The sequence below is a fragment of the Giraffa tippelskirchi genome, chromosome 2, assembly GCF_054371585.1.
Source record: "Giraffa tippelskirchi isolate mGirTip1 chromosome 2, T2T-mGirTip1v1.2.pri, whole genome shotgun sequence".
In the NCBI taxonomy this organism is placed as follows: domain Eukaryota; kingdom Metazoa; phylum Chordata; class Mammalia; order Artiodactyla; family Giraffidae; genus Giraffa; species Giraffa tippelskirchi.
The window spans coordinates 208,680,576-208,700,164 of NC_137276.1; the positions used below are offsets into that span (position 1 = coordinate 208,680,576).

At 36.8% G+C, this 19,589-nt stretch overlaps 1 protein-coding gene and 1 long non-coding RNA gene across 2 annotated transcripts in view; one reads left to right on the forward strand and one right to left on the reverse strand.

Annotated features, from left to right (window-relative positions):
- Window positions 1-19,589, forward strand: part of LOC145531171 (uncharacterized) — a 79,069-nt gene that overhangs the window by 26,418 nt on the left and 33,062 nt on the right. The window lies entirely within an intron of this gene.
- The window catches only part of LOC145538374 (putative uncharacterized protein ENSP00000383407), a 44,821-nt gene that overhangs the window by 8,714 nt on the left and 16,518 nt on the right, over window positions 1-19,589 (reverse strand). Inside the window, exons 3-5 of the mRNA XM_081570328.1 lie at window positions 9,399-9,436; window positions 6,711-6,748; window positions 2,084-2,170 (exon numbers count right to left, since the gene is read on the reverse strand). Coding sequence (XP_081426454.1) covers window positions 2,084-2,170; window positions 6,711-6,748; window positions 9,399-9,436 — 163 coding nt within the window. The remainder of the gene's footprint in view (window positions 1-2,083; window positions 2,171-6,710; window positions 6,749-9,398; window positions 9,437-19,589) is intronic.

Sequence of the window (19,589 nt, forward strand, 5' to 3'; positions counted from 1 at the left end):
AATAAACCACTCTTAAGTAATTATTCAATTAACAGCTAAAAATAGTGTTTAAAATGAGAAAGAAATATTATAGGTTGATATGTAGAGCACTAATTGCTTAGAAATATTCTGAGCCTTCCAAAGGAAGCTACTACACCCGTAAAATTCGAGTCCACACTTGTGGCTCATCCTACCCTACTAAATTTCTCCCTTCAATTTACAATGGCACCAACAGCATTGGTCTCAGGCCATTGACTCTTTCTAGCACAGCATTAATCCCTAGGCAATGTCCTATGACTCAGCTGGTACTGCTGAAATGTCAACCGAACTTCTTAGGCACATATGTGAATGCGTGTGTTTGTGCGTGCGTGCACAGACAGATTGACCACAGGAGCACTTAAGAATCTGAGAAATATAAAAGTGGAAAAGTCTGCAAAGGCTTTCCTTTTTGTTCTCTGACAAAGGGATGATATGGGAGAATGGCACTGAAGCATGTAAATTATCATATGTGAAATGAATGGCCAGTCCAGGTTCGACGCATGATACAGGGTGCTAGGGGCTGGTGCACTGTGATGACCCGGAGGGATGGGATGGGGAGGGAGGTGGAAGGGGGTTCTGGAAGGGGAAAACATGTTCACCCATGGTGGATTCATGTCAATGTATGGCAAAACAAATACAATATTGTAAAGTTAAAAAATAGATAATAAACTAATTAAAAAAAAAAAGAGAGAGATCACTAATCAGAAAACACCTCACCTTTGGCCAAGATTTTTTGCTGCTTTATCAATATAACTGTAACAGAATTACTTACCTATGACTGCTAAATTTAAAACAAACACCACAACATTTTACAGAAAGGAAGTTTAAGAAAACAGAATACTTGAAGAGATTTATGGAAAAATTTATAACAATATTCTATAATTTATAGTTATAACTTCTTCATTCATAAGTTGATGTGGAATAATCTAAAAGTAACACGTGCTTATTAGAGATGGATGAATGAATGGATAGGTAGATGAAAGTTTAATTAACCGAGGTGTGAATGAATATCACTAACATTCATGAGGTAAAGACAGAATTTAATCAAACACAATATAAGTAAAACATTGCCTATCTTACAATTTAAAAAAAAAATGTCTAAAATAATCCCCAAATGTTTCACTTGTTTATTTATTTATAATGGAGAAATCTGTATGTATTGAAATTAAGTTCAAAACTATTCACTAGAACATTATTCAATCTTGGATAAAATTGAAATAGTTCAAAGGAAAATGATTATTTTCATAAATGATAACTTTGTAAATCTATGGGCTCCTTCACAGCACTCAAAAGGCAAAATTTGAACAATCACACCATGTAACTCCTAACTATAAAAATATATGTCCCCAAATATTAAAGTATCTTTTAAAATTAAATTGAAATTCAAATTAAATTTAAAAACACAAATAGTTAAATAATCAATAAATAATCAATATGAGCAATTATGTATTGTTCCAGTAACACTGAAGGAAAATACCAAGGGTATTAATTTTTTATGTTCTTGTCCATCTTTGTGAACTCTTAAGACTTTGTGTTTTATTCATAACCTTTCCAAAGTTAAGTAATTTTAATTATGAAATCATTAATTATTAATAAAGTTTCTTATACCTGGTTGCTAATTTTCTCTTCTTCAGATTTTTTGAAATAAAATGACATAGTTTTGCATTAATAGTCAAGTTTATTTCTCTTAAATATTTAAAGAAAATCTAAAAATCACAAAGGTTAATATATTAATGTTATTTTTAGAGGGTTTTTCTATGTGCTGAGTTTTAATATATTTTTGCATTATTTTAGACATTAAAGGATTTCAAATTTTTCGTAACTGATTCTTTGCTTCAACAGGGAACTTAATTAAATTCTACTTCCCTTCTGCATGTCTGTTCACCTATACACACAAGTATATATTCTATTAATAATATACAAATTCTATTCTTTCAGTTTTTCCTTCTTAAGTAGACTATAATACATGCTTATTTTAATGAAGAAAGATGTAAATTTTTCTTACTTGCCCTTTATACTACTTTGGGAAAATGCAAAGTCAGCGGGAACTAAATTAAGCAATTACCTTTCAGCTGACAGAGTCTTCCGATGTGGGAGTCATTCTCAGACTTGCTGTGTTCCTGCCAACTTGTGTCATCCACAGTTTTTCCCTCTAAAGTAAAGCAAAAGATTGGTTAGAAGAATTCACAGTAACATCTGTCCAGTAAGGGTAGGAAATTTGATATCAAAACAAATTGAGCACACAGTGGTAACATGGTAAGTAATATGTTAAGAAAGCGTTGTGGTCCTTTCTGGAGAGTTCTGGTCCCTCATGAATACAACTAATGTCCTGTGGGCTCCCATTTTTTTTTCTATGAACTAAATAAGGATTCATACGTAGATGGTAGAAAGTTGCTACTGAAATACTCTTGATAACTTTCGATTACATTATTCTCGGAGTATTTTTCTTGAATTAATAACCATTTGTTTTTCATATATCAAAGTAGTTCCATCCTCCACATTCTTCATTCTTTTTAACAAAATGGTTAAGGAAGTGTATCAAGAGAACATTGAGCTATTTCAAGAAACTCTAAGATCCTTGACTGGGAGAACAATCATTTTCTTCTAAGTGTTAGCTTTGTTCTCCCAGCATCTGGAGCAGGGTCTAAACATGCTGTAAAGAAGTGAACTGCACCAGAATGAAGAACTGGAAGCCCATCTAGTGAATGTTGCTCAGTCGTGTCTGACTCTTTGCAACCCCATAGACTGTGCTGTTCATGGAATTCTCCAGCCGGAATACTGCAGTGGATAGCCTTCCCTTCTCCATGGGATTTTCCCAACCCAGGCATTGAACCCAGGTCTTCTGCATTGCAGGAGGATTCTTTACCATCTGAGCCACCAGGGAAGCCCAAGAATACTGGAGTGGGTAGCCTAACCTTTCTTCATGGGATCTTCCCAACCCAGGAATCCAACTGAGGTCTCCTGCATTGCAAGCAGATGCTTTGCCAGTTGAGCTACCAGGGAAGCCTGGAAGCCCGTCTAACCTGCTTACAAAGACTAATCATCCCACATGTTGTACCACATCATTGATAAAGCAAAGTTTAAATAATGCAATCAAATTACTACACAAACTCAGCACATTGGGCTAGTTTTTATTAAAGTATAATTGCTGTACAATGTTATGCTTGTTTCTGCTGTACAATGAAGTGAATCAGCTATATGTATACACATATTATATCCCTCTTGGACCTCCCTGCTGCCCCACCCCTATCCCACCCATCTAAGCTCTCTGCACTATACAGCAGTTTCCCACTAGGTATCTATTTAACATGTGGCAGTATATATAAATAGGTCAATGCTACTCTCCCAATTCTTCCCACTCTTCCCATCCCCTGTGCTGTGTCCACAAGTCAGTTCTCTTGCTGTGCTGTTTTAAAAGTCACTATTTGCTTTGATATTTGATTACAGAGAAGGCAGGTGATCATCAAAAATTATGTTACAGAGTCTTGTGTGTGGAAACTGAATACACTATGAAAATGGCATATATAAATGGAAAATAAAAGTTGGCCTACTTCCTTTTATTTCAGGCCATACACTATTCAAATCAGGGCTGACATTCAAAATATTTAGCAACTACTGCTCACAGGGCCTTGACAAATGAGATAGAACTCAACTCCTGTGGATACTACCACTGGCGGAATATCAGACTCCATTAAAATGCAGATGTCCTTAGTAGATACATACATAGATGATCACCACTTTGGCCTGAGCGCTTTTCATACCCTATCCAGGAAACTGGCTTTGAAAAGAAGAAAAATAGGGTTTAAGTATCCAACTCCTAAGCCTGCTGGGGTGTACCCACCACTCTGAAAAACTGCATAAAACATGAATTATTGAGTGAATAATCCAGTTATCTTGTCACTACAAACATTTTAAAATTAGTGACCCTCTATCATCTATATGGCAAGAGAGGCATCATCTATTAACTTCCTAAAAATAGTTAGATTTTGACTTCAGAATCCACCTGCAATGCAGGAGTCCCAGGAGACTCAGGTTCTATCCTTGGGTTGGGAAGATCACCTGGATAAGGGCCTGGCAACCCATTACAGTATTCTTGACTGGAGAATCCCATGGACAGAGGAGCCTTGGCTACAGTCCATAGGGTCACAAAAAAATTGAACAACACTGAAGTGACTTAGCATGCACTAGAATTAAAACAGACATCAAACCAATTGCTTCTGTTATTACTATGTATACTATAACCACAGAAACTGAAGAAAATCGCTGGTATGTAAGATGCTATGATAAGTCTTTTATAATTCAACCATTGTTTATTTCATTCCTAAATTCCTAGCTATGAAAATATAGCTAAGAGATCACCTTGACTAAGGGCCCTCCAAGCTAAAGTTGAGAAACTGGAAGGTAATCGGCCAATAAACCAAAAAGAGTTTTCTTTTTTTTTTTTTTTTTTAGTATAAAAGGAAATTATTCTGAATAAGCCAGTGGTTTATTTGTCTTCAGTTCAGATCAGTTGCTTATTTTTGTCCAACTCTTTGTGACCCCATGGACTGCAGCACGCCAGATTTCTCTGTCCATCACCAGCTTCCAGAGCTTGCTCAGATTCATGTCCATCAAGTCAGTGATGCCATCCAACCATCTCATCCTCTGTCGTCCCCTTCTCCTCCCACCTTCAATCTTTCCCAGCATCAGGGTATTTTCCAATGAGTCAGTTCTTCTCATCAGGTGGCCAAAGTATTAGAGTTCCAGCTTCAGCATCAGTCCATCCAATGAATATTCAGGACAGATTTCTTTTAGGATTGACTAGTTTGATCTCCTTGCAGTCCAAGGGACTCTCAAGAGTCTTCTCCAACACCACAGTTCAAAAGCATCATTTCTTTGGTGCTCAGCTTTCTTTATAGTCCAACTCTCGCATTCACACATGACTACTGGAAAAACCATAGATCTGGCTAGACGAACCTTTGTTGCCAAAGTAATGTCTCTGCTTTTTAATATGCTGTCTAGGTTGGTCATCAGAGAAGGCAATGGCACCCACTCCAGTACTCTTGCCTGGAAAATCCCGTGGATGGAGGAGTCTGGTAGGCTGCAGTCCATGGGGTCGCTAGAAATCGGAGACAACTGAGCGACTTCACTTTCACTTTTCACTCTCATGCATTGGAGAAGGCAATGGCAACCCACTCCAGTGTTCTTGCCTGGAGAATCCCAGGGATGGTGGAGCCTGTTGGGCTGCTGTCTATGGGGTCGCACAGAGTCAGACACAACTAAAGCGACTTAGCAGCAGCAGGTTTGTCATAGCTTTTCTTCCAAGGAGCAAACGTCTTTTAGTTTCATGGCTGCAATCACCATCTGCAGTGATTTTGAAGCCCAAGAAAATAAAGTCTCTCACCATTTCCATTGTTTCCCCATCTATTTGCCATGAAGTGATGGGACTGGATGCCATAATCTTAGTGTTTTGAGTGTTGAGGTTCAAGCCAGCTTTTTCACTCTCTTCTTTCACTTTCATCCAGAGGCTGTTCAGTTCCTCTTCATTTTCTGCCATTAGGGTGGTGTCTTCTGCATATCTGAGGTTACTGATATTTCTCCCTGCAATCTTGATTCTAGCTTGTGCTTCATCCAGCCCGGCATTTTGCATGATGTATTCTACATATAAGTTACATAAGCAAGGTGACAACATACAGCCTTGAAATACTCTTTTCCCAGTTTGGAACCAGTCCATTCTTCCATGTCTGGCTCTACTGTTGCTTCTTAACCTTCATAGAGATTTCTCAGGAGGCACATAAGGTGGTCTGGTATTTCCATCTCTTGAAGAATTTTCCAGTTTGTTGTGATCCACACAGTCAAAGGCTTTGGCATATTCAATAAAGCAGAAGTAGATGCTTTTCTGGAACTCCCTTGCTTTTTCTATGATCCAACGGATGTTGGCAATTTGATTTCTGGTTTCTCTTCCTTTTCTAAATCCAGCCTGAACATCTGGAAGTTCTCAGTTCCTATACTGTTGAAGCCTAGCTTGGAGAATTTTGAGCATTACTTTGCTAGCATGTGAGATGAGTGCAGTTGTGCAGTAGTTTGAACATTCTTTGGCATTGCCTTTTTTGGATTGGAATGAAAACTGACCTTTTTCAGTCCTGTGGCCACTGCTGAGTTTTCCAAATTTGCTGTCTTATTGAGTACAGCACTTTCACAGCATCATCTTTTAGGATTTGAAATAGCTCAACTGGAATTCCATCACCTCCACTAGCTTTGTTCATAGTGATGCTTCCTAAGGCCCACTCGCCTTCACATTTCAAGATGTCTGGCTCTAGGTGAGTGATCACACCATTGTGGTTATCTGGGTCATTACAATTTTTTTGTATAGTTCTTCTGTGTGCTCTTGCCACTTCTTAATCTCTTCTGCTTCTTAGTTCCATACCGTTTCTGTCCTTTATTGTGCGCACCTTTGCATGAAATGTTCCCTTGGTATCACTAATTTTCTTGAAGAGATCTCTTGTCTTTTCCATTCTATTGTTATTTGTCATAGCCATTTAAAATTAGAATAAAACTACATTTCTTTTTTAAATCTCTTCTATATAATTCAAAGACAAATCAATTTGTCTTTCATTCATCACTTTCTGTTACTTTATGGCATTAACAGAAGAAAATCACTCTTAGAGAAACAGAATGTATCATGGGCATGAGTAATCTTCTGAATTACTAACCAAATACTTTACTTTCAGACATAGATCTCCGGATTGACCTAGAAGAATAAAAGAAACAGTTATTTAAGTCTAGATTTAATAAATTATATTTTAATTGAAATAGAAATTAGATCACTTAGACATGAGTGCAAAGCCTTGGTGAGCAGAAATAAATTCTACCTCTAAGTAAGTTCTACATTTGGACCTGAATTTTCCTGAGCCTAGAAGACAAAGTATAGTTAATTAAAGTATAATCTTGGATTGGAAATTTTCATGCAATATAAAGAAACATTCACAAATCTCAGCACCCCCAATCCTGCAAAAAATGAACAGTGGTCCATTCTATATAAATGTACCTCAAAATAATCAAATATTTCTTTTAAAAATAATTATAGTCAATAAATACAGAAAAACATTGCAATTTGAATACAACCACTGTACAATCCCTAATAAAACAATAAATCTGTGCATTAATTGCCAGTTGCAATTAAAGTTTTTAATTGAAAGGCTGATGGGCAACTTGTGCTGGATGGATCAGTCTGATACCATCTGAACCTACTAAGCAACTTCACAGTCATAAAAACAGAGACAAGCAGATATATGAGCTTCCCATGTAATGCAACAGGAAGTATACAGTCACTGATGACCTACTTTAAAAATAAATACATAGACAGAAATAACTTGAATGTTATCAAGCCTTATGAAACTTTAATCTTATCAAGCCTGGAGATCTAACTAAAAATTTACAGTAAACAGAACAGAGAGCATGTGTTTAAAACACACACACACAGGATGTAATCAGTGAAATTCAAAACTATGGAAAATTCCTCAGAAAGAACAATTCAGTTTTTTTAACAAATAAATGGGAGGAGAGAGACCTATAAATTAAGAACCATGAACAAAATACATTGCATGCGTCTTCTTTGGATCACGATTCAAATAAACCAGCTACTATTAAAAAAAGCATTTGAGGCTACAGGAGACATTGTAACACTGACTCTAAACTTGGTAATATTAGGTTATTTTTCTTATTTTGTTCTAGTGCACTAGTTATATTTTTTTCTAAATGTGGTGTTGTGGCTATGCTTTTAAAAAATGATTCTTGTTTTTTAATGATATAGTGGAACATGAAATTGTATGTCTGAGAAATGCTTTATAAAAACCCCAGTGCAGATGGTGGGAGTAGTGAGTCAGATGGGTAGAAATGAAATAAGATTGACTGTAAATTGATACTTGATTGTGTTAGTCAATTTACACTTTGGGTGAACACAAGCATATCATGTACGTATAAACAATTTTGTTATAACTGGAGTGTTTTCCATTATTCACCTTTTTTAAGCTCAGTGTTGTAAGCACAATCCTGCATATTGAGTGTTTCTTTTTTCTTAACCATTTTATTTTGGTTTGTTTTAAGTTTTTAATGCAAAATACTTATTCAGGACATCTGTTGGGAAGTAGTAAGTGTTCCGTAAAAAGCTACTTATAATATTATAAAGTGAAGCAGGTACATAACAGAAGAGATTATTCTTTTTAGGGGAGTGATGGACAAAAGAATTGAGGGACTCAATAAAGTTTTCAACTTTAACTGGTAAGAATTTGAAAAGCATGTTAATTGATTTGGCTTATGTTTGAAAAATCCTAGTTTAGTCATCATCGGGTACTTTCCCTCTCATTCATCCTGCTTCTGCCGCTCCATGTTTGGATATCATCTAATCTGTAGAAGCCTCAGTCATAAACCAATAGCTGTAATATTGTGTAAGGATTTGATTTGGAATTAGTGAGTTCCTTATCCATGGATAGAATAAACAGTTACATAGGAGGGGTGACTTTAAAGACTGAGAAGAGCCCTGATTAAAAAACAAACAAACAAACAAACCCTTCTTTAGTCCTACTCATGCTTAAAATGCCACTGATGTAGTTTAAGTAGCTAACTGTGGCTAAAATACAACTACCCTGGCAGGTGCTCTAAGCTGTTAATCATGCAATTATCTACTTACTATGGATGCATTTTATATCCTTACTGGGAGAAAGCTTTTAGCAAGAAAGGGAGGAAAGACTGTGAAAGCGCAAAGTGCTTTGTGGGTGGAGGTGGGGGCAGAGGGAGGGTTGGGGGCTGGTAAGACTACATCCAAAAAGAAGCTCACATATTGACAATTTAGTCTCAGACCATTCTGGGATGCAAGGAAGTCATTCTTCTGTATCATCAGCAACCAATCTGGAAATTTCCCAATAAACCAACTTCCTGCCTCTATGTATTTCCTGCTTATTAGTTAAAAATCCCGTTACCTTATGCAACATGTGTGTGTTGCATCCTCTGGCACCTTGATGTGCTGAATATAAAGCCAAGCCTGACCTAAATAACCCAAATCTCTTTGCAAACACATTTTTATTTGGATTAGAAGAACTCCAGAAGATTAATAGGTCACCAATGGAAACATGTTTTCCAGTAGGCTTCCACTTTAATCTGAACCTAGTTTAGACACATGTTTCTTCTTCTGAAAATTTAATTTTCGCATCCTTGTCTACAGCAGTGTCACAACACCAGTTCCCTATGCATCAGCATAAATATAAATGGTAGCAGAGTAAAGTATACCTAGATTGGTACGTGACGATTTTTAAAAAACACTTTGACAGGAAACCCACTAAAATATTCCACTCAACATTATAGAACTAAGAGAAAATAAAGTTTTCAAAGTAAATTTGACTTACTTTCTTTTTGTTTTCCCATTCTCAAAATTAGAAACTTCCTGTAAAAATAAAAAGTAAAAAAATAATACCCCAAGAAATCAAAAAGAGAATTCAAGTATAGTTTATCTTTGAGTATAATCCAGATGTAGTTCACTTTACCTTTTCCTACTAAAATGACTGTATTTTTAAATATATTTAGTATAATCATGGTTCTAGTTTTTACTTTTTTCTCTATTTGTAACTTTGATACATGTTTATCTTATTGTAAGCACTTGACAGGTAATAAGCAAATCCTTTAAACAAAAATCTGTAGTTAAATCCTTGTAACCTCAACTTTATATCCTCCATCAACCCTTTAAGACCACAAGGAAAGATATATACTAGAGTATGTTAATTATATTCTCTTCTTTTGAGAAAGATGGACAGTAGCCTACCACAAAACCCCAAGTGTGCTGAAATACACCTGTGATTCATTCAGCCTTTTTCTTCAGAGAAGCTGATGTCACATCCCTTACACCCTGGCAGAAGACAATGTCACCACGTCTTTTACCATCCATCCTTGAAAGGGCTTAAACTGCTTCCAGGCACCTTTAAGAACTCTCTTTAGATTTTCTCTTTATCCTTCATCCAGTCCTTCATCCAAAAACCATTTATGTGTTTAGTGTTCAAAGTGTTTTTTGCACACCTGTTATATGATAGGCAGCAGGTCATGTTCTGAAGAATTTTGTTTGGTGTGGTAGGAATTTTTATAGTAAAGAATTTGGGGACCAATATTCCATATAAGGAGAAAAACACAAAAGCTAAGGCTGAAAGGAGTGGTGAACAAAAATCCGAAGAAGGAAAGTACTTTTTTTTAATTAAAGTGTGCTTGATTTACAATATGACATTTGTTTCACGTACACAGCATAGTGTTTTTTGCAGATTTTACTCACAACTGGCTTTATTATTCCAATGCTTGATAGTCTGAGTACTGTAAAATCCAGGATAAGCTTTCCCCTACATAGTACCTGAGGGGGCCCTTCCTCAAACCCTTATTATGTTTTTATCAAGATTTAACTTCAAGGACAATTTGAATTACCTATTTCAAGTTGTTGAGTAGAACTGAGAACCCATCTGCTGAAGCAGTCAGTCCCCAAACTTGAACAAATTTTACCAAGTTAAGATGCCTATCGATCACCCAGAGGACAGTCTTATAGGAGAGAGTTGGGAGAGAAGTAAAGATGAGGGAGTCATAAACCAATCCCTGAGGTGAGTTGGAATAACAACAGAACTTTGAGGAGTTATGGTCAGATTGATCACTCCTTCGATTCTCTATGCTTTGTTATCATGTGTCCTAAAAGTAATCAATCTCTATCCATGGTCTTTTTATGAAATTCGGTCTTGGTCTATATGCCTCTGAACCTCAGCCCAGAAGCTCATTATGTCTTTTTCCTCACAATCAGCAGACACACCAGTTTTGTGAGGGTCATCAGGAAAGGGGATGGCCACCCATCTTTGTGGGAGCATTTTCCTATCATATATGTTTGGAATTTAGCTAGGAAGGGCCAAACTTCCTGTCCCCAGAAGCTATGCTGCTGCTGCTGCTGCTAAGTCGCTTCAGTCGTGTCCGACTCTGTGCGACCCCATAGACGGCAGCCCACCAGGCTCCGCCATCCCTGGGATTCTCCAGGCAAGAATACTGGAGTGGGTTGCCATTTCCTTCTCCAGTGCACGAAAGGGAAAAGTGAAAGTGAAGTCGCTCAGTCGTGTCCGACTCTCAGCGACCCCATGGACTGTAGCCTACCAGGCTCCTCTGCCCATGGGATTTTCCAGGCAAGAGTACTGGAGTGGGGTGCCATTGCCTTCTCCGCCAGAAGCTATGCAGTTTGGGTCAATTATGTCTCAAAAATCTGAATCCATTGTCCCAGAGTCACATTAATTTGTTACACTAGTGTAGATAAATCTCGTCAGATTGCAGATCTTGCTCTCTTCAGAATAATTCTGTCTCTTTTGAGTATGTAGAGAAATGGCGTCTGGTTTAGAGTTTACCAGTACCAAAGACGGATTTGAAATAAGAAAGATAAGAAATGTTAAATATCTTTCATATTTGTTATCTCTTGAAACATATTCTTTTTAAATCCACTTATTGTATCAATAATTCACTGTTTTTTGCTACCAAAGAACTAATTCCAGATGACATAAAACTTGTGTGCAACTGAGCTCCAAGTGTTTGAATTGGGAAAGAGGGCATATTATTCAAGCAGAGTCTCCTGCTTCACCTGGGTGAAGCCTTGGCTAAGTTAATATCATCAGATGTCAAACCTACATAAAGCTGGTTAGATATGCGTGGCTACTGATATGGTGAAAGGGACACAGTTACCTTAAGAGCTGAAGTTTAGAGGTATCTGGACCAAGATTGAAGAAATCTCATATAACCATAGCTGGATACTGGTAATTTTTAAATATTGTCACAACATTCTATAGAGACTATCTACCTTATTCTGTTTTACTGGAATCCAGGTCATCCAATTTTTGCTTGTAATGAATCAGCTTAGGTTTGGGGATCTTTTACTAAAGAGTTTTCTTTTAATGACTACTTTGAAAAAGATTTTGAGCTAGAATTCTTTGGAATCTCTATCAAAATGAAAGAGTTAATGTGGTGCTTCTTAGGGAACCTGCTTCCTACAAGAGAGTAGGAGAGTGAAGCACATTAAATGTGCTTTCAAGTGTGATGATATGAAGGAAAAGGATTACTCAAACAGGACAACACCTAACTTAGAATAAGACGTCTGTTCCTTGGGTGTTGCTTAGTGGTAAATGACTACTGGTTAAGCAATTTTTAGTACTGCTTGTACCAAACAGTCTGCTTATGTAAGCAGACTATCATGTGCTTTGGAGTTCAGACCCTAGGTTCTTTATTCCTGGAGGGGAAAGTCAGGAAGCACTACACACAGCTTTATTTTCGGAACTATATCTGTGTGTGTGTCTGTGTGTATGTGATACTCTGAACTACAAAAGGAAAATACCACTTCAGAGAGTCAATGAAGTCATTCTATCTCATCCATTAATTTGACACTTGCCATAAATACCAGGTAAAGCGTGCTCCTATTAGCCTTTATTATCCCCTCAGTCAAGTACTAATCATTAGTCTTATCTTTCATTCATTAGGGAATTTGTAGCTTAATGTAATTTTTACCCCTGGCAATTTTTAGGAAAATAAAAAAATGAAATGTAGACAAATTATTATGAATGGGCTGTTAGAAACCAAAATATATGTCCACCCTGTGTTATTTTTCAAGTAGGAGAGGGTAGGCTCTAGGAGCAAAGCATTTTCACCTAACTATGGAACTAGATCAAATTAGGGAAAATGTAAAAACAATTTGAAATGAAGAAACAGAAGATGCCTTTTAAAAGAATACAGAAATTTTGGACACCAACTGCCATCTATCTATTCTCATACTGTGGTTATAGGCGAATGTCCTTTGGGGTTGAATCTAATATGTGTATGTTTCTTACATTATTGGTTTTTAAATCTTACTTTCAAATCACAATGTCAAAAGGAAAAATGAAGTGAATATGTCAGGACTTGTTGCCAAGCTAATGGAAATGTGAAAGGTATTTCTGTACAGAGAATACTGATTGACAGTAAATGATGGTGTAAATCCCACGGTAAGTTTTTAAGACTGAAGAGTTGATGAGATCTGACCTTTGATTTGCAAATAAATAAATTGAGGTCCCAGATGGTAAACTGACTTGTCTAGGGTCACACATACAGTGTTTACCTTGGTTAAATGCCAGGTATTTTCATCGCCCCCATGTATTCCTTAAAATAATATAATTCAGTCATTCATATATCCACAGTTCATTTAACAAACGTTAATTAAGCATCTATTATGTACCATACACTCTTTTAGAGTCAAAAAGGTATTGCAACTGGTTCTTCTCTCAAAAGCCATAATCAATGACTACTGCTCTCAGCAGGAGGATCCTGTTGGATTTCATGATTTTTCTAATTTTGAAGATTAAATGAGCTAGCCTTTATAAAATCTCCAAACCAATGAAGGTACTTACTGATGTTATTGCTTATTAGATTAATTATTCATTAATGGTTACATAGAATTCCGATATTGAGGCAAGAGTTGAACATAAATATGATACACACATAGTTGTATACATACATATAACTTATTATTAAAATAAGCTAATCCAATTTCTTTTATTTCAACTCATTCTCTTGCAAGAATAAAGCTAATTCACTTGCATAACTAAAATGATTTTAATATCAAAATACCATTATTCCAAGATTGCTGCATCCAAACTGAATGAGCCTATGTCTGGACATTTCTTAGCCATTTAGGCTTCAATAAAGGTCCCACAGATGTTCAAAAAAAGACATGGAAATTCACAGAAGTTCCTTTTAAAAAAAAATTCTAAAAGACATCTAGCAAAGAGGATGCTTATGATGCTTCAAATTTAATAAAGTGGGTTAATTTTGCAGTGCACTGAAAGTCACCAGAGAGATGAAAAAAATATGTAGCCAGCTTTCAGCTCTGTTCTCCAAACAAGGAGGAGGTTTTTGTGCTGGATAACAAACCATCACCCCGTCAAGGAGGCCTGCAACCCATGAGTTCTTCCATGCTGCCTCTATACCTGATTACAAACACGTGGAGAAAAATCACATGAAGAAGTCTCCTAAATTATTGTATAGACAACACCACAAAGAGAAATGTTAGTAAGTATAGCTAGTCTGAGCCCAGTAGGTTAAAGCAAGTTGCTATTGTTTTTCTAATTTCTTGATTAACACATTATCAGAATAATAATGGCAGAACACTCATGGATTATCAAGCAAAGTTCCAAATGCTTTACATGTAGTAATTCATTTAATCCTCCCAACAATCCTGTGAGGTTTATTTGTTATAATCATCTTCAGTTTACAGATGAATAAACTGAGGAACAGAGCAGATAAATTGCCTAAGGTCACATAACTAGTAAGTGGTAAAACTGAGATTTTATGCCTGATGCCTTAATGAGTACACAATACTACCTCTATGCATGCATGCAAGCTAAGTTACTTCACTTATCTCCGATTCTTTGAGACTCCGATTCTTTGAGACTGTAGCCTACCAGGGTCCTCATCCATGGGATTCTCCAGGCAAAGATGCTAGAGTGGGTTGCCATGCCCTCCTCCAGGGGATCTTTCTGACTCAGGGATCTAACCCACATCTCTAAGTCTACTGCATTGTGAGGTAGACTTACTGCCGCCTGGGACTACACAGATACAACATCTACCCTTCATCTAGATCAGAGATCCCACAAATGAACGCTGTTGGCCAGAAGGGAGAGTGATTGTGAAAATGAAGAGAAAATATAATACTATGTACCACTACTGGGCTTTCCTGGTGGCTCAGATGGTAAAGAATCTGCTTGCAATGCAGGAGATCTGGGTTTGATCCATGGGTTTGGAAGATCCCCTGGAGAAGGGAAAGGCTGCCCACACCTGTATTCTTGCCTGGAAAATTCCATGGACAGGGAAGACTGGCAGGCTACAGTCCATGGGGTCTCAAAGAGTTGGACATGACTAAGTGACTTTCACTTTCACTTTTCATATGCCACTATTAAACAGAAAACTCAGAAAGAATATTCTTATCAAAGCAATAATATGAATAATTTAGTATTTTTGAACGTAACTTTTTTATTAATTTTTGGTGGAGTATAGTTAATTTACAATGTTATGCTAGTTTCTGCTGTATAGCAAAGTTATACATATACATATATCCACTCTTTTTTACATTTCCTTCCCATTTAGGTCACCATGGAGCAAAGTAGAGTTCCCTGTACTGTACAGTAGTTTTTCATTGGTTATCTTTTTTATAGTAGTGCATCCTAATCTACCAATTTCCCAATTTATCTCATCCCCTTTGGTAGACATAAGTTTGTTTTCTACATCGATATCTACTGTATTTCTGCCTTGCAAATAGTTTATCTGTATCATTTTTATAGATTCCACATATAAACAATATTATACAGTATTTTTGTTTCTCTTTATGACTTACTTTACTCTGTATAACAATTTCTATGTCCATCCATGTTGCTGCAAATGGCATTATTTCATTCCTTTTCATGGACAAGCAATATTCCATTGTATATATGTACCACATCTTCTTTACCCATTAATCTGTCGATGGATATTTAGGTTGCTTCCATGTCCTGGCTATTGTAAATAGTGCTGCAATGAACATTGAGCTGCATGTATCCTTTCAAATTATGGTTTTCTCCAGATATTTTCTCCAGATATATGACCAGGAGTGGGATTGCTGGATTGTATGGTAGCTCTATTTTTAGTTTTTTTTTTTTTTTAGAAAAATGTTTAAAATTTATTTTTGTATTATATTTAACAGAGAGAGAAAAGGAAACTGAACTTAAAATGAAGGAATGGTGAAGCTCCAATTCATGTTTTTTGATTGGAGATAGTAGTTATTAAAATATCCCTAAAATAACAAAAAAAATAAAAATTTTATTTTTAGTTTTTAAAGAAACCTCCATACTGTTCTCCATAGTGACTCTACCAATTTAGAGTCCTACCAACAGTGTAGGAGGGTTCCATTTTCTCTATTCAATCTTTAGCATTTATTTTTTTAATGTTTTTGATGATGGTCATTCTGACTGGGGCTTCCCAGATGGCACAGTAGTAAAGAATCTGCCTGTCAATGTAGGAGATGCAGGAGATTCAGGTTTGATCCCTGGGTTGGGAAGATTCCCTGGAGGAGGAAATGGCAACCCACTCCAGTATTCTTGTCTGGAAAATTCCATGGACAGAGGAGCCTGGTGGGCTACAGACCATGGGGTCACAAAGGAGTTGGACACGATTGAGCATGCATGCACATATTCTGACCTGTGTGAGGTCATATCTCATTGTAGTTTTGATTTGAATTTCTCTAATAATTAGTGATGTTGAGCATCTTTTCATGTATTTTTTGACTATCCTTATGTCTTCTTTAGGGCAATGTCTATTTAGGTCTTCTGCCCATTGTCTGATTGGGTTGAATTCTTTCTTTAATTGAAATACAGTTAATTTAAAATATGTTAGTTTGAGGTGTGCAGTACAATGATTCAGTTATATTTCATTTTAGACACATACACATGTACTCTTTTTCAGATTCTCTTCCCTTATAGGTTACAGTGAAATATTGAAGATAGTTTCCTGTGCTATACAGTGGGTCCTTATTGGTTATCTATTTTATATAGCATGAATATGTAGCTTTATTTGAAGACAAGTGTATGGATAGTAGATTGGTGTGTTTTAAATGCACGAATCATTTTGTGACTGCCATCATCATAATCATCAAAGAATGCCCAGTAACTTATGATGGCACATTTAATTAAAAAGGGACACTTCAGGAATCATTGAATTTAGATGCCAGACTTCACATTGGAGCCCCCACAGTATATGACTATAATAAACCTAGAGTTTTCAGGGAAAACAGATTTTATCCCCCCATGAGAATGCAATCAAGAAGAAGCAGAAGCAACATCAGCTCATTCTGATGAGAAAAGTAGACTTTCTTGCCAGCCCATCTAGTTCCTATCAAAGAGTAATAATCCTACGTTGTAATGAATTCTGATTTCCTCAAGAGAAGCAGGTGGTGTATGGTATCCCTACAAGGCTCATCATCTCAGGGCAGATCTTAGAGCTTGCAGCACCTGGAGAATGCAGGGGTACTATGTCTAATCCATCAGGGACAGGGCTGGTAAACTGCGCAGAACTTGGCCATTTGTCTACTGGTGATCTAAGTGAGCTTTCTATCAATTCTGAACTAACAAACTCCTCTCACAGTGCTATACATATCCAGGATGGCGAAATAGGTTACTTAGAAGATGGTTATTTGCATTATAAAAGATTCTTCCTTTTCAAAAAGCTTCTTTTCCAGATTTTTTTTCATGGAAAGACATTTTGTTTTAAAGATAACAGTGCGTAATGTGTCAATCCCAAATTCCCAATCTAATTCTCCCCACCCACCTTTCTCCCCTGGTAATAAGTTGGTTCTCTGAATCTGTGAGTCTGTTTCCGTTTTGTAAGTAAGTTCATTTGTACCATTTTTTAGAACTTGCTTTTGTTTATTATTAGAACTTGCTTGAAGTGAATGTGTTAGTAGCTCAGTTGTGTCTGACTCTTTGCGACCCCATGGACTGCAGCCTGCCAGGCTCCTCTGTCTGTGGAATTTTCCAGCAAGAATACTGGGGTGGGTAGCCATCCCCTTCTCTAGGAGATTTTCCCAGCCCAGAGATTGAATCTGGGTCTTCTCCACGGGGGGGGGGGGGGGGGGGGGGGGGGAGTCTTTACTGTCTGAGCCACCTGGGAACTTGCTTAAGTATCCTTAGATGTGTTGTGATTCATGAAATTATATTTACACAAGGCTTTAGAAAGGGGAAAGACAAGTAATGTTTAGATTTCATGTTGCCTGCCACTTATATCATTATCTTATTTAATCCTCATAGCCCCAAATTGAACAAGAACAAACTTGTGAAAAGTGTGATAAGAAATAAGATGGATAAAAATGTCAATTTCCATTCTTACAATGAAAAAGCCCTGAACTTGCACTCCAGAACCTGGCTTGATTTCCCAGTGGGTATGTGTGTGCTTAGTTGCTCGGTCATGTCAAATTCTTTGAGATCCCATGGACTGCAGCCCTCCAGGCTCCTCTGTCCATTGGGATTCTCCAGGCAAGAATACTAGAGTGGGTTGCTGGCTGCCCTCCTCCAGGGGATCTTCCCAACTCAGGGATCGGACCCAGGTCTCCTGCATTGCAGGCAGATTCTTTACCAGCTCAGTTACCAGGGAAGCCCTGATTTCCCAGGTCTGCTACTAAACTGAGTAAGGTCCGAGAACATTCTCAGAACTTCAGTCTCTACACCTATAACATGAAGGTTGGTGACCAAGAACTTGAAAAATTCTTCCAGTAGAAACAATCCATGTTTCCTTATCTACAATATTTCAATCCAAAGTCAGTAGGGGTGACAAAAGCTTTTAAGAGAAAATTAAAATGGGAATGGGCTTTTTTGTTTTACAGCCTTTTCTTTAAAACATGATTAAAGAGATAACATGGCTTTCATTAGATTCAATTAGTAATTGTATCCTGAGCTTAGGAAATAAAAAAGAGAATAGGGAATAATTAACCTTAATCTATTGATTTCATTTTAGTTTAACATACATCTCTATTTACGGGAGGAAACTAATTAAAACCACCAGAAATGGTTCACATTTGAAATGGTGGCAGAAGAATAGCTGTATGTGACTGTAGATATAATGAATAAAAAATAAAAATGAAAGAAAAGTGCAGTGTTTTTAATGAAGCTGATCTGTGTTTTATATGTCAACTTGTTATGAGTCATTTCACAATCTAGAAATCAAGAAAAGGATTACATGCTCTGTTTTGACACTGACTCCTCTTGTTCATAGTTTGATGAAGGCCTGGCTGATAGGATGCCTTTGTTAATCTCATTTTCTTCCTTTAGTGTCTTTATTATTAATAGCTATGTCAATGCTGATGCTAATATGGAGACAGAACAAAAAAATTCCCAACTTTAATAGTTTGGAGGCAAGTAAGAAATGCAGTTGAATGGTTAGAATACCAACCTGGGAGTTACCTACGTTGACTTCCTTACTCACCTATTCTAAGATGACATGTCACATTTCAGTGTGTTCACGTATCCATTTATAAGACACTTAGCTCTAAGTGCTTTTTAAGTCCTTCTGTGGAAGATGCTAAGACAGTGTGCAAGGGTAATGTATGACTTACTTTCCCTTCACCATTTTTAACTCTAGCTCTTCCTTTTCAAGCCCAGCTTAAATCTTACCTTCTCTACTGAACTTGCACCATTAAACCACAAACCACAATCATGTTCTTAGTGATAACACTTACTATTGATCATCTATTTTGTGCCTGCCACTGCGCTAATAATGTTAACTGCATTGTCACCTTTTATTCTCAAATGATGAATGAAAGTAACAAGCAGTTCCTTTGTTTTATAGAAGAAGAAACTGGGTTTAAAGGACTTGTCTGAGATTACATAGCTGGTAAATTTAAAAGCTGGGATTTTTATGTTTGACTTGCACATTTTCTGCTCCTATTGTATTATTTTTTTGAAATCCCTTCTGAGAACTATTATAGAAGTTGGGCTTTATACTTTTAATGCAGCATTTAATTGCATGGCGTTTCATTTTATCTCTAGATA